Here is a 15,866-nt window from a genome sequence, read left to right as displayed (position 1 = left end):
ATACACACGTGCTTCTCATCACGGCCGGGCACTGTGGGGCCCCCAGGGGGGCGCTATCCACAGCGCAGGAACACCAGACGCTGGGGTTTACCGGAAAATCCCTGGCGCTTGAAAGCAAAATGTCTTGAAAGTCGGATGTCTAATTCACACAAATACAGGCCACAGGGGGTCTGGTTGCAATGAACCCATCATCTCTGGACTCCCTATTCTTGGCAGAGGGCCCACTATCCTCCACTGACCTGCAGGCTCCCCTGAACTCGGCCTCCAGCCCGCTCTAGGACAGGGTCCCTTACATGCTTTGTGGGATACAGGCAAGAATTCAGTCCCTCTTCTCCCGGATACCGTGGGAGCGTCAGACGGCTTCTTGCAGGGACTTTGTATGCACTTAAGTAATGGGAATGGTTCTGCTTTCTCCTGTCCAGTGAGCAGTTCACTGTGGAGATCAAGGGGGATCAAATACTCGTGGGGAAGAGCCACACAGTAAATATTTTAGGCTGCGTAGCCCTCCTCACTTCTGCTAAGCCAGGCAAAATCAGCCGGCAGTGGTCCAGCCGTGATGAGCATCACCGGGCTCCAGTAAAAGTTTATTTACAGACACGGAAATTTAATTTTTTTTTAATTTAAAAATTTTTAAAATAAACATATAATGCATTATTAGCCCCAGGGGTACAGGTCTGTGAATCACCAGGTTTGCACACTTCACAGCACTCACCATAGCACATACCCTCCCCCATGTCCGTAACCCCACGCCCCCCTCTCCCAACCCCCCTCCTCCCAGCAACCCTCAGTTTGTTTTGTGACAGTAAGAGTCTCTTATGGTTTGTCTCCATCCCGATCCCATCTTGTTTCATTTATTCTTTTCCTACCCCCCCAAACCCATGTTGCATCTCCACTTCCTCATATCAGGGAGATCATATGATAATTGTCTTTCTCTGATTGATTTATTTCGTTAAGCATAATACCCTCTAGTTCCATCCACGTTGTTGCAAATGGCAAGATTTCATTTCTTTTGATGGCTGCATAGTATTCCATTGCATATATACACCACATCTTCTTTATCCATTCGTCTGTTGATGGACATCTAGGTTCTTTCCATAGTTTGGCTATTGTAGACACTGAAATTTAAATTCCATGTACTTTTCATGTGTGATGGAATACTATTCTTTTGATTTTTCCCCCCCAAACTGTTTAAAGGTGTAGGAACTATTCTTAACTACAAATGCGGGGAGCAGGCTGGCTTTGCCGAATGGCTTGCAGTTTGCTCTGTTGTAATTGACTGATAAGATTGCTTCTGACTCATTTTATGGTTCGGTACTTCGCTTGACGAGAAACTAAATCCCAAGTGAGTATAAGTATGAATCCCACTGACTAGCTCTTCACGTGACAAAGTAGAACCACGTGTTTCTTGGGGGAAGATACACAGAAAAGGAGTCTCTCCCTCTACTAATTCCTGTCCTTTCCCCCCAGATTGTAGGCCCAGCCCAGGCCTCCTCGGGGTGTTTACCGAGTTAGGATGGTGAAGCGGGTTTGGAGTCAGGGGCACGCTTTCCCCTCCGACACAATAACATCGGAGAGCCCGGCCCCAGCCAGGCCTCTGGGAGCAGCGTTTGCTTAGAAGCTCAACCCCAGGGCCGATTCCTCACCAGTGGCACAGGCGCCGAATGAGAGAGAGAAGTGACCCCATCAATGAGTGCTAGAAGCTTCTTCTTCTTATAGTCACTCCCTCCCCTACCCAGTGAGGTTTGGCTGCCGGGAGGGGATTCTTTGGAAAGCAGACCTTACAGCAAGTGTATCACTTGGGATGTGTGTGTGTGTGTGTGCCGGGGGGTGAGGGGGGACAAGCAACTACACGTCCACTTCCTAAATGCTAAGAGTCACAGAAATGGATTTTTAATCCAGAACCTGTCGATACTTACATGATCAGAAGACGCACATGCCTGGTGGGTGTCACCGTTGACCGTTAGCAAATTCTCTTCACTGCCTACAAGCCCCTGTCTTGGTCAACGCATGAGTCATCCTGGGTGACGTGCTCATGCAGCTTCTGAAAGTGCCCTTTATACCCTCCTAGGGAATCAGGGGACATATGGAGACTGTTCTCGCTGAGTGACCATGAGGCCTCTACCGGGTGTTACTTAAGAAAACAGAAATTTAGAGAGAGGAATTTTAAATGGTTGAAACTTTGCAGAAGATAAAGACCAAAATCAAGAAAGTGAAGTGGAAAGCAGAAATTTCACACTGACTTTTAAAAAGTTAATTATAGTCTTTTATTCCTAACTTGGAAAAAAAAAAGCCTTAATCTCTGGGAAACTATTTACAGGACTAATCACATTTCAAGCCAGGTGTTTGGATATGAAGAAGGGCCACTTAATGTCCCTTCTTGGGACAGGCTGGGACGGGTGACATGATCTGCCCAAGGGGCTTCATCAAGGAGAGGACCTCATGTCCTGGCTGCTGACGAGAAAGTGTCAGAGGCGTGCCAGACACCCATTTGCTAACAAATAATTACATGTCTTTTTAGTGTTTAAGAGAAATCTTAATCTTTCGGGGACATATCTGTAGAATTATTCTGAAAATGTGTATGGTTAGAAAACTCTTAGTTTGAAGGAAAAAAATCAATAAGCTTGTCACCCCCATGAGACCCGTTACATCTTCCCAGGCACTGACGGGCCTTTTGGGGACAGGAATATGGAGGACCGGGCTCCATAAAGTGCTGACATGGACATCAGCAGCTTCCTCGGCTCAGAGCCTCACCCCACAGGCTAGCAGACCGCAGCAGAGTTTTGGGTCAAAGTGCTTTGGGGAACATCTTCTTGCTCCTTCTCTGGAAACGAAACGATGGACACCGAGTCCCAGGCATCATCCGTTGGCGATGTGTCTGTGTCCAGGGCCTCTAGGATAGGCTGGCTTGGGTCCTTCAGATACTTGAAAAGGTTGAAAATCAACAGCATCATTAGCTTCTCAGTTCAACATGGCGGACCTTCTACCTGAGGTTGAGTTGGTACCTTCCTATTCTGACCACCACCAAAGCCACTTCTCAAACAAGAACGCCCCTCACGTCAACAGTCACCTCAACAGGAATCCCAGGGCCAACCAAGCTCACACGGTGCCTCGGAAAAAGCACGTTGTAACTTCCTGCCCCTGGTGCGGGCTTGGGGCCTGTTCTCCCCGGAAGTGGCTCTAGGATTCTCACTTTCCAGTGAGGGAGGACGAGGGACCTCCAGTTCACCCCTCATGGGGGAAAAGAGGGAAAGTTGGCCCATGTCTTCCTCAGCCCCTCTACCCACCGGTCACTTCCACCTCACATGACACACACCAAGCAGAGAAGCAATGAGAGACGGAGGGGGCCTCAGAGCGCCCCACCTGCCCGTTCCCTCAGGCCTCAGCACCAGGCTGAGCCATCATGTCACAGCTGCGTGACCGAGAAACTCCTGTCTCGCTGCCACACGGGCCGACAGACACCGAAACACACAGCGAGCCCAGAGCTGACGGGCGACAAGAGGAGCATAAACCAATCCTGAGCGCTTCTGAAACCTCAAAAATATAAGTGAAACCTGATTCGTTATTCTCGTGTAACCTCAGTGCCCTTTGATATCTATTTTTCACACTTTCCCAGGGAGGTGAACCGAAAGACTCTGTTTTAGACCCATGACCCAAAGAAACAGCTAGTAGTAAATTCACCTCACAGGGACCTGCTGGTGGTTTTACCGTGAGAGAGATCCGAGCAGGTAAGACGCCGACGCCCACTGAGGGCTGTTACTGTGTGAAAATATTAACCAGGGAAGGTCTTTTGTTTTTGTTTTTCTTTTCTTGACTTTTCTTTTTTTTTTTTTTTTTTGTGGTAACACTTAATGTGAGTTCTACCCTCTTAAAAAATTTCTAAACGCACAATGCACTACTGTCTCTAGACACGATGATACACAGCAGCTCTCCAGAACTGACTCATCCTGCATAACTGGAACTTCATGGCCGCTGAACGGCATCCCCCTGGGTCCCTCTCCCCTGCCCCCGGCAACCACATTCTACTCTTGCTTCTATGAGGCAGACTATTCTAGATGCCTCACGTGAGTGGAATCGGCCTGGAGTTTTCTAGTGGGGGACTTCACGTGTAATTTGAGTTCTGTCTGGGTACTTTAAACACCTCGTGACGGAGGAAGGAAGATAAGGGACTCCGGCTTTTTCTAGAAGCACTACTTTTTCTCTATAGACTTGGACCTTATCTAACACCTATTCCTTCTAGGTGTAACAGACGAAGAGTCTGTTTCCAGTACCTTTACTCTGATTTTACTGCTAATAAACCTCCAGAGACAAATACTTTTAAATAATCTTCCATCAGCTTCTAGAAGGCTGGGCCACCTCACAGAGCCTGGGCGGTGGTGGTGGTGGGGATGCTGAGCAGGAAAGTGACTTCCCACGAGACCCTGTCCACCTGTCTCCCTCAGGTCTTTCAGAATATTAGTGACATCCAGTGAGCTCTCGGTGTGGACGGCTCTGTACTCACAGCCCTGGGTGCGTTTCCTCTAGAATCCTTCTGAGTGTACAGCTCCCGCCCTACAGCCCTGTCTCCATCGCCTTCTCACCCTCTGCCAGGGTCCTGGCGGCTTTCTCCACAAGCGATCTCTTGGCCTCGCCAGGCCACCTTTTCCACCAACTTCGTGCCATTAAAAAATTCGTTTTAGGGCACCTGGGTGGCTCAGATGGTTAAATGTCTGCCTTCGGCGAGGGTCATGATCCCAGGGCCCTGGGTTCGAGTCCCACATTGGGCTCCCTGCTCAATGGGGAGCCTGCTTCTCCCTCTGCCTCTCTCTCATGAATAAATAAAATCTTTAAAAAAATTGTTTTAAGTTGTGGTAAAAGACATTATTAGAATTCAGAATTATCATTTTTAAGCGGTATAAAATACATTCACACGGTTGGACAAGCCCCACCACCATCTCTGGAACTGTTTTAATTTTGCAAAACTAGAACTCTGTCCCCATTAAACGCTAACGCCCCATGTCCCCCTCCCCACCCATACCCCAGCGCCCACCACTCTACTCTCAGTCTCTGTGAGCCTGACTCTTCTGAGTACGTCACGGAAGTGGAATCACACAGAAGTTGTCGTTTTGTGACTGGCCTTTTCACCTAGCATCGTATCTTCAGGGTTCACCTGTGTTGTTGCGTGAGTCAGAATCCCCCTTCCCCTTAATGGCTGAATAACATTCCATTGTGTGGCCAGACCACACTTTGTTTATCCGTTCATCCACTGACAGAAACTTAGGTTGCTTCCAGCATTTAGGGGTTGTGCATATTGCTGCTATGAACACGGGTGTACAAATAACCCTGTACCACTTTTTTTTCCCTCCAAGTAGGCTCCACACTCAGCGCGGAGCCCAACGCGGGGCTCGAACTCACAGCCCTGAGATCAAGACCTGAGCCGAGATCAGGAGTCGGATGTCAGCTGACTGACCCCTGCCCTGAACCACTTATAACTCCACACTCTGTGTCCGTGGCTTTGTCCACTGCCGGACTCCTAGGCGTTACCACGGGGCCGCAGAGGGCTGACATGTCACCCCCTGGATGTGTGCACACGTACCTCTTCGATTTGTGACGGGATGCTTGGCGGAGAGTGAAACCAGTATTTTACCAGGCCTTTGTATCTCAGCACCAGGAAGAAACAGCCCCCCGCCAGCACCGCCAGCAACAGAAAGACTCCCACGGCGATGAGGATGACTTGTTGAAGCTTGGTAGTGGCTTAAAAAAGACGACACAAGAGTGAACAAGAGGCCCATCCCGCACACGATACGAACACCGGGTCAGCCTTCACTGCCAACTGCTTCGATAGTGTCCACGTCCTCCTGAGATGGACACACACTGTCCCTCCCCTGCCCAGCCTTGCGCGCTCAAGTGCATAACTAGTAAAAGCAACCCTAAAACTGAGCGGTGTTAGCCGTCTGGTGGTGTCACCGCAGATCTCAGCACGAGCTGGTTAGACCGACTTGGGCGCTGGCTTCTCGCCCCTTCTCTCTGGGTCTCCCCACTGCCACCGCCCTCCACCTTGTAAGCCAGCCCGGGCTACACTACTCAGGGATTCTGGTCCCAGCTCAGAAAGGACGTAAGGAAGGCAGGTGTTACCATCCATCATTGTTTCGTAGCAAGTTATGTTGCTTAAGCGGCCGGGTCTAGAGGTGTTGCAGGATGTGCGAAAGAGATGCGCCTTCACTTGTAAACAGTATTCTCTTAAGGGTCTCAACCCATCCAACACGATGGAGTTGCTCTTGAAAGGACCTTTAACCTACGTAAAAAACGCCAACAGGAACATATGAAAATGACCCAGAGAGATGTGGTCGAGCCACTTGTAGCTTTGCCAGTGTTTCCTCAAATCCCCAGGGAACACCGTCACCAAAGAAAGAGATTCTGTTTTTTGTTTTTTTTTTTTTTAAAGATTTTATTTATTTGTTTGACAGACAGAGATCACAAGTAGGCAGAGAGGCAGGCAGAGGCAGAGGGAGAAGCAGGCTCCCTGCCGAGCAAGGAGCCCGATGTGGGACTCGATCCCAGGATGCTGGGATCATGACCTGAGCTGAAGGCAGCCGTTCAACCAAATGAGCCACCCAGGCATCCCAAGAGATTCTGTTTTGAAAGAGTCACCGGTTTGCAGTGGACATATTTTATGTGTGAAAGTGGTGAACCGTGTGGAGAAAGACGCTGAGGGCTTCAGAGCTGTCTTTCTGGCTGTGAGGCCTCAGGGGCCTGCCGCAGCCACGGAGGGTCCGCCCCTGGAATTTAGCAGGCCCCCCATGTCTGGGATGAAATTTTCTCCTCAAATGGGGCGCCTGGGTGGCTCAGTCAATTAAGCGTCCGGCTCTTGGTTTCAACTCAGGTCATAAGCTCAGGGTGGTGAGTTTGAGCCCCGAGTCATGCTCGGGGGGGGTCCGCTCGTCCCTCTCCTTCCCTCCTGCACTCTCTCTCTCTCTTTCTCTCTAAAATACATAAATAAAATCTTAAAAAAATAATAAAATTGCCTCAATGCCCAGCGCATCTACTATTTCTTATAAATAAAATCACTATTTCTTACTTCACGGTTAGTGTATTCTAGATTCTTCAAGCTAGCCAACGGACAGAGGAAAAAAAGAAATCATGGTGGGAAATAACGTTCTTTTCATTCCGAGTCTGGTTTTAGTTTTAACTGAAATGTGCTGATGCCTCTTACAGAGTTTTGGTCCACATGATCTTGGCGAGTTATATAATCGGGACACAGCTGGATCCCAGATTCTGGAGGATTCTGTCTCCTCCCCTCAGCCTATCCCTGCTGCTGCCTCCCTCCCTCTGGATCCCTCTAGTCAATGGCTTCTTGCTCTCCTGGACAAAGTCTCCATTGTCCCACAGGGAAAAGAGGGAAAGATATATTACTGCCATATAGGATTTCTTATAAGGGGATTGCTTTCCTATTTTTTTTTTTAAAGATTTTATTTATTTATTTGACAGACAGAGATCACAAGTAGGCAGAGAGGCAGGCAGAGAGAGAGGAGGAAGCAGGCTCCTCGCTGAGCATAGAGCCCGATGTGGGGGCTCGATCCCAGGACCCCGGGACCATGACCCGAGCCGAAGGCAGAGGCTTTAACCCACTGAGCCACTCAGGCGCCCCTGCTTTCCTATTTTGAGATGTAGCAGAAAAACGCCACAGCCGTTTGAAACGGTGGTGTAACATATGCTCAGCGACACGGAGATGAAGCTGCTATAGTGTTGGCTGAAAACCGGCAGATTACTCAAGAGTATGTAGAGAGCATCTTATTTTTAAAAATATAAAATAGTCGCCTTACTTAGGAATCGTAGGACCATGGATGATTTTTCTTCCTTCTGTTTAATGCTGAGGGACTGCCAGGGCAGAGGAGAAAAATTTTTGCTGGTGATGCCCCCATAAAGCAATTTTTAAAAAGATTTATTTATTTATTTGAGAAAGAGAGCACGCAAGTGTGGAGGGGGAGGGGCAGAGGCAGATGGAGAGAATCACAAGCAGATTCCCCACTAAGCGTGGAACCCTACTAGGGCTCAATCTCACAACCCGGAGATCGTGACCTGAGCCCAAACTAAGAGCCTGGCACCTAAGCAACTGCGCCACCCAGGCGCCCCACCCACGAAGCCATTTTATTTTATTTTATTATTATTAGTATTTTTTTACGAAGCCATTTTAAGTATAAACTTCCTCTGGGGTTTATTTCAGTGGCCAGTTGGCATTTCTAAAATTCAGAATCAAAGACTGCAGAGACCTGAGACCGCTGTCCTTGGAGGGCCTGTTTGCCAGGCTAACCAAAGCTGGCACCTGGAAACTTGGAATCCAGAAATGCCCCTGCCATTGCCTAAGTAAGGAGGCTAATGGTGAACACAATGTTTTCTATGCTGAACACCTGCTCTCCTTCTAGGAGTCTGGAATTTTGATCTGTGCTAAGGAGAAAGGGCCTGCATTTCCAGTAAAAGCCCTGGGCACTGCATCTCTGATAAGTTTCCCTGGTAGACAACATTTCACACGTTGTCACGGTTTGTTGTTGGAGGAATTAAGTGTGTCCTGTCTGAGTCATTCCGGAGAAGGTTCTTGGAAGCGTGGGCCTGCCTGCCTCTGGAGTTTGGCTCATGTTCCTCTTCCCTTTGCTGATTTTGTTTTGTGTCCTTCTTCTGTAATGAATCATAGCCATGAATACAACCATATGCCAAGTCCCGTGGGTCCTTCCCACAAATCCAGAGGCTGGTTTTGGGGACACAGACTCACAGCTGGGATGTGGATATTTTGGTGGCTCTCACACTCATTTGAGCCCTAGAGTCTTTGATCCACAAGTCCAAGGTGTAGCTGCTCTGGTAGGAAGCGGGAAAGGGGAATCCCTTCTGGAATCTTCCAGGCCTTCTCCATCCCACTTGAGCAGACCTTGACCTCTTGAGGCAGGGAAATGGTTAGTTCCTTCTTCCTCATATGTAAGAGTCTACTCTTCAGGGAGTTTTGCCTTCCTCAGTGTTTTAAGATTCACCATGAAGAAATGGGGAGGAAGGACAAGTGTGAACTATGGGGGGGAAGATCCGTCCTGGGGGGGCTCAGCTGGTTAGACGTCTGCCTTTGGCTCAGGTCACAATCTCGGGGTCCTGGGATCGAGCCCCGAATCGGGCTCCCTGCTGAGCAGGGAGCCCGCCTCTCCCTCTCCTCTGCTTGTGCTCTTTCTCTCTGCCAAATAAATAAATAAAATCTTAAGAAAACAAAAGGCAAAGTGCAGAGCATGGACCCTGGGCTCAGATGTCCCTGCGCTGACGGGCTATCTGTCAGCTGCTGACCCTGGGCAACTTACTCAACCAGCTGGTTTCCTTCTCTGGGACACGGCTCCGGACAAAGACTAAATGTGTATCTAAAATGCCTGGTCCAGAGCCCCACGCTAAGAAAGCTCTCGATTAACATAAGCTTTTACCATTACAAAAAACTATAATCATTTCATAATACACATAAGTCCAAACCATTACGCCGTACCCCTTAAACTTGTGCAGAGATGAATGTCAGTTATATCACAATAAAACTGACAAACAAAAAACCAAAACAATTATAATACTGTTCAGTGTAGGAAACCCGGAAGCTCACATAGATAATGAAACCTCTTGACACGCAGCTTGGACAATCAGGCACGCGGACGACCGAAGTCCAGCACCGTCCCTCATATTACTAGGGCTGACCAGGCCCTGCTGGTCTGATGCCGCCTCTGCCAGCCTCGAGGCCCGCCACAGCCCCTCCTGCATTCCTGACGACCCCGGCGCTTGCAGATCCCCAGACATCCCGAACCTTCCCACACCCTGTCCTCTTCCCTAGAAGGCGGGCGCTCTCTCCTCCCAGCAGACTTTTCGTCTGTTCATATGCGCTCTCTTTGCAAATCAGACAAACCACAGCAATTTACATAAACCCTGCAGACTGCAGGGGTGGATTCCATGTTGTAGAAACAGGCTTTCTAGAACCTTCCCACACTTTAGAGTGCCCCAGGGGCTCTGTGCGCACCCCAAACAACGGGACTAGCATGCTGTCAGGCAGAGAGGGGCCTTTGGAGCCACCTGGTAGAAGGGAAGGCTCGGCATAGGGAGCAGAAGCTCCGGTCTTGAGTGGAAGGATTAAACCCGGTTCAGGGCTCAGACCCTAAGGCAACACCGGGACGCTCTGTCCTCCTTGTCTAGTTTCAAGTTGATTTTTTTTTTTTGCTGTATCAGAAAGTCCAAAGGAAAGAAAATCAAAACAAAGTAGAAAAAATGTAGAAAAGGAGAAAAATGCTCTTGCCTTTTGGATTCCTGCCTTTTCCCAGTAATGGACATAGTACTGGAAATAGCCCCGGTCGGGAGGGATGTCGAAGGGAGAGGAGAACCTGATGATCAGGGAGGCTTCTCCCGGTGTCACCCAGATGTTCTCAGGAGGCCCAACGGTAACTGAAACAGAGTAACGACACAAACACAATATATATACACACATATATATGTATATACACACATGCATACATTTTATATATAATACAACATATAATCTTATTTTTATTTTTAAATTTGAACCCAGTTAATTAACATATAGTGCATGGCTAGTTTCAGAGGTGGAGGTCAGCGATGCATTGGTGCCTACAACACCGGGTGCTCATTACGTCACGTGCCCTCCTTCACGCCCACCCTCCAGTTACCCCATCTCCCACCCTCCCGCCTGGCCCCAGCAACCCTCAGTTTATTTCCTATGATTAAGAGGCTCTTATGGTTTGTCTCCCTCTGTGATTTCGTTTTGGTTTATTTTCTCCTCTCACACATGATTATATACGTATACAGCGTGTACACACACCCACACCCACCCACACACACATTTTTAAATCCAGTGAGATCTCATTCTGGCACGGCGGACTCCCAGAGACTGGGCTTCACGTGGCAGGCCACGGGGCAGGAAGGCCACAGTGTGGCACCAGGGCTTCTGGTCGGTGGCAGGAGGGCCCCTGCAGCTGTCCACGTGTTGGCCCAGAGCCAGTCTCTTCACCTCACCCCCACCCCCGCCCAGTCTCCACCCCAGCACACAGCTTCCCTGCAGACTGAGACCCACAAGAGGCCGGTACAGGAGCCTCCCAGGCTGAAAAGCCCCAAGAGCCAATATCTCTTACAACAGCACCGCAGGAAGTTTCCAGAGTCCCCGTGAGGGCCACGCAGTTACAAGAATTGCTGCACTCAGCCGAAGACACGGGTCCCTCGAAGGCACTGGAGGGGCCCCAGGGAGGTGCAGCTTATCAGTCAGGGGTCATTTTGCCACAAGCGATGCTGCTTAGGAACATGGTGAACAGCCACTGTGACCGGGTTTCCAGAGAAACAGCCGGAAGGTTAACCACAGATCAGATTTTCAGGCAGAGGAGGAGAGGGGGACAGGATCTTGCTCCCCTTACCTACCACTTGGCTCCTTTGCAGATCTATGTTTAATACACATTCGTACTTCCTTACAAATGAACAAAAGTGGTATTTATAAACAGACCGTGTTTAAATATAGTACTGGAGAGATGTTGCCATTGGAAGTCTGTTTCTCAAAGCTTTTCACAGAGTTCCCGGGACCCTGAAGCATGTTGAAGGAAAGGTTCCCTCTTGTACGAAACAATCACTCAGACAGAGTGTGTAGCTCGGGCCCCACGAGTTCCGAGAGGCCCATCCATGCGCCGACCACACGTGCAGCCGATCGGATCACTGTGGCCAGTCGTGTGTTTGAGACCAGTTGTGTGTTTGAGACCGGTCGTGCTTTCCACGCTCCCACCTGGGCTCTCCCGGCTGGGCAAGGCCCTGGCACCTGTTGGGCAAGGGCTGTTGGGCAAGGGGCTGGTCCCTGCAGGGTTTGCAGCCATACCGTCTGGCGTCATGGGCTGTGGGGGAGGGACTAGCTCTAGACAGAGACCTGGCCGGCCTGGTCCCCTCTACCGTCCCACCGCCCGCCACCGGCTCAAGCCACGTTATCCTCAGGCCTTTCTCCTCCGTAGGACATGTTCTCTACACTTTTCTGTGACTTCCACGCAGGGGTGGGCCTGGAAGCCAGGGTGCCAGCCTGAGTGGTCATTTCGTCCCCTGGAAGGTCAGGGTGGAGAGAGCTGCCCTTCGAGAATTCTGGATCTGGGCTCTGGTACCAAGTGACAGGTGCCAAGAGGTAATGATACGGGTTTCCTGGATCTGATGTAGAGTGTGAATAAATGCCAGCCGCTCTTAGCCCTCTTCCATCAACGAAGCACTTTTTGAGGGGAACTGAGCCTGTCTTTTGAGGGGGAGATGATCCGCCCTCTCTCAACACACAGAAGGGAGTCTCGATTATCCGCGGGGGAGTCTCGATTATCCGCGGGTGACTGCTGACGGCAGCTTCCACGGACCAGCTCTCATTGTAAACCAGGCAACGTGGATTTTCACGTGTCCACCAGCTCTGCGTACCCTCCACAGAAGGTCATCTCGTTCCCACAGGGAAAAACAGAAGCCAGGAGGTCATCGAAGTTGCCCAGAGTCCTAGCCAGTAAGGGGCAGAGGGGGGATGTGAAACGAGGCCGATGTGACCCCCACCAGCTGCCGCCGCTAGCCATCTCCTCCTCCCTGCACACACGCTCATCCTCGCGTTGGTTGTGCCCCCCAAGTGCACAAGGCCTGGACCCAGCGATGGGCTCTGAGGACACGTCTGCCTCCGACTTTGCAAGTGAGGGCAGGGGATGACTGCCCAGCCGGGAACCACCTGGGAACACTGCTGCCCAGCTCAGGCTGGGAGGACGGGGAGCCGCTGATGGCTGGCACTGGACCAGCGACTTTGGCAACAGGCCCTGCTTCCAACCCTGTTCCTCTTCTCCGGCACCAGGGCCAGGGCCCACCATTACTTTTTCTTTTTCTCTTAACTAATTCCCAGCTAGGTGACATTTCGTAGCTCAGATATGTGCTGGTTCTCTACGCAAGGACAGACGACTTGTCCACGGTAACTGCCTGGCCCGCGGGGACTGCGCTGCCTTCTCTTCCAGTCCCCACACCATCTGGCACAAGCTGTGGGTTGCTCTTCCTAGCTTCCCAAGGCAGACACTCTCAGACATGTAGGAAAGAGAGGGAAGGTCATGATAACAACTCATGTCCTCATCACCCAACTTCCACCCACCTTGAGGTCATGGTCAACTTTGTTCCTCTCATCCCCCTTTGCCCTCTGCCCTCCCACTCTCTGGATTATTTTGAAAAATCCCAAACACCACATCATTTCATGTGTAACTACTCCAGTATGTGTCTCTAAAGCCTAGGACCTCCCGCCCCGCCCTTAAAAACATAAAGTACCATTATAGGACCTAAGATAAACGCACAGTAATTGCTTACTAGCCCGTAAAATAGCTAGACCGTGACCACACTCCCTCAGCTGTCTTCTCCCTCTGCTTAGTTTGCCTAAACCATGAGCACTGGGGCTCTGGGACACAGCTGACCCTGTGGGAAATGAATCACAGAAGGAGTGAAGTACAAACTAGAATCTGTCCGTTCTTACGCCCCCTTCCGATTTCTGGGAGCACATCTGCTCATTCAACCAAGCTCCACGGCATATCCACCACGAGCCAGGCACTGTTCGAGGCCGAATGAAAGTCTTTCTTAAACATAAAGGAAGTTGTGCCAGAAGAGAGGAGGGTGACCAGTGAAGCCAATATGTCCCATCCAGCCCAGAGGCCAAAGAGCTTTTTTTGGTAAAGCGCCCTAGTCAATTGGGCTTCGCGGGCCAAGCAATCTCTGTTGCAACTGTAGCTTGAAAGCTTGAACTGCTGTAGCTTGAAAGCATCCACAGACCATACATTATTAACAGACGGTGAAACTGTGTTCTAATAAAACTTTATTTACAACAACAGGTTGGCGGGCCGGATGTGGCCGACAGGCTGTGGCTTCCCAGGCCCTGGTCTTAGCAACTCACACTCCTCTAGCGCGAGCCTCCATGCTCAGTATGTGGGTTCGACCACTATACCCACCTGTTCACCAGCTGTGTGGGGCGAGACACAGGACAGGGGAGCGTGGAGTCCGCACGGCTCAGCGAGGAGGAAAGTGAAGAAAGCCTGAATGATAAAGGAAGTTTTAGAGCCAAGTTCTCTTACCATTCCAACAGGACAGGAACCAAGGCACTGTCAGCCAGGGGGAAGCCAGGTCCTCCAGCTTAGCTCGGACGCGTAAAGAGATGTTGAAATGTGGTGGGAAACCCTTTGAGAGGCTGCTTGGGGTGAAGTTACACTCCGGCTTGGTGAGGTTCATACAGTTCACACCTAAGTCGTTGGCATCGTACCACCTACTGCCAGAGAAGCTGCAAAGGAAAAAAGGCTTTCACTTCGTGGATTTCACTCTTCTGCCACATCCAACAATTTCCCCAGAGCAGATTTTTTTTTTTTTTTTTTTAAGAAGCTTTCCTGAGATCCAAGTTGCAGACCAAAGAATCCACCCCAGTGAAAGTGCACAACCAATGACTTTCAGGAGATTCGCGGGGTTGTGCAAACATCACCACGACCAATTTTAGGACATTTTTATCATCCCCCGAAGAAATCCCATACCTATTAGCACTCACTCCCCTCTGTGCCCTAACGCCCTAAGCCCTAGGTGACCATTAATCATCTCCTTTCAGTTTCTCAGGGTTTGCCTCCTCTGGACACTTCCTACAAATGGGCTCATGAACCACATGGTCTTTTCTGATTGGCTCTTCCCACGTAGCGTGTTTTCAGACGTGATGTGTGATGCTTACAGGACATTTGTTTCTCCATTGGCCTGTTTATGGTCATGTTGGTTGTTCCCACTTTTTGGCTGTTGTGGGTAACACTAAGAAATATTCACGTGCAAGTTTCTTTGTGGACATGACTTTTCAATTTTCCGGGGGAAATACTTAGGAGGGGAACTGATGGGTGATACCGTAACTCTTATTTTTAACTGCCTTCCCAAGTGGCTGCACCATTTTACATTCCCACCTGCAACGTATGAGGGTTCTGATTTCTCCGCATCCTCACCAATACTTGTCATTATGCCTTTTTTTATTATAGCCATCCTAGTGGCTGTGCTGTGGTATGTCCCTGTGATTTCAAATTTGCATTTCTCTGATGAATATTGGTGTTGGCATCTTTTTATGTATTTATTGGCTATTTGTAGATCTTCTTTGGAGAACTTTCTACTCAAACCCTTTCTCTGTATTTTTTTAAAAGAATTTATTTATTTATTTATTTGACAGAGATCACAAGCAGCAGAGTGGCAGGCAGAGAGAGATGGGGAAGAAGACTCCCCGCTGAGCAGAGAGCCCGATGCGGGGCTCGATCCCAGGACCCTGGGATCGGAGATCATGACCTGAGCCAAAGGCAGAGGCTTTAACCCACTGAGCCACCCAGGCACCCCACCCCCCACCTCTGTATTTTAACAGAGTTGTCTTTAATTGTTGAGTTGTAAGAGTTCTTTATGTATTCTGGATGCAAATCTCTTCTCAGATTTTTCCCCTTCAGTCCTGCAACTGATTTTAATTCTCCAAGCTCAGCCCCTGCAGCTGACATCTTTAGGAAAGCTACAGTGTTCCTACAAACCCCGCTCATGCTTCCTGCTAGTGTGGAGTTCTGTTTACCCCATAGCTGCACATTTAACGTCTGTGTCACCCGTATGAAAACCCTGCTAAATACAAGGGCACATATTCTTGTAAATGACAGCTCTGACCTCTGTTCTCAGGTGACAGACTTGAGGAAAACCAGGGAGGTGACTGCTAGAGACCTCAATGGGGGGCAGTAGGCAGTGTGCTCTGTAGAGACCCGCTATGCCCCCAACAGCGGCTCTGGCCTAGAAAGCGAGGCGGGGAGAGACAGAAGAGAGGAGAGAGGAGGCTGGGGATCATTGCCACTGTCTCACACACACCACACGTG

At 49.8% G+C, this 15,866-nt stretch overlaps 1 protein-coding gene across 3 annotated transcripts in view; it reads right to left on the bottom strand.

The window, feature by feature from the left end:
• Nucleotides 1-1,090: 1,090 nt before the first annotated feature.
• LOC111155682 (interferon gamma receptor 2) overlaps nt 1,091-15,866 on the bottom strand; it is a 29,124-nt gene continuing 14,348 nt past the window's right edge. For all 3 annotated transcript variants that reach the window (XM_022515973.1, XM_022515974.1, XM_022515975.1), the window contains 5 exons: nt 14,082-14,284; nt 10,274-10,419; nt 6,112-6,271; nt 5,573-5,730; nt 1,091-2,921 (listed from right to left, as the gene is read on the bottom strand). In XM_022515973.1, coding sequence (XP_022371681.1) covers nt 2,760-2,921; nt 5,573-5,730; nt 6,112-6,271; nt 10,274-10,419; nt 14,082-14,284 — 829 coding nt within the window. In that variant the 3' untranslated portion in view covers nt 1,091-2,759. The remainder of the gene's footprint in view (nt 2,922-5,572; nt 5,731-6,111; nt 6,272-10,273; nt 10,420-14,081; nt 14,285-15,866) is intronic.

This window comes from Enhydra lutris, unplaced genomic scaffold (genome assembly GCF_002288905.1).
Source record: "Enhydra lutris kenyoni isolate GAN:26980312 unplaced genomic scaffold, ASM228890v2 scaffoldscaffold43, whole genome shotgun sequence".
In the NCBI taxonomy this organism is placed as follows: Eukaryota; Metazoa; Chordata; class Mammalia; order Carnivora; family Mustelidae; genus Enhydra; species Enhydra lutris.
This window is presented reverse-complemented; position numbering and strand designations above follow the sequence as displayed.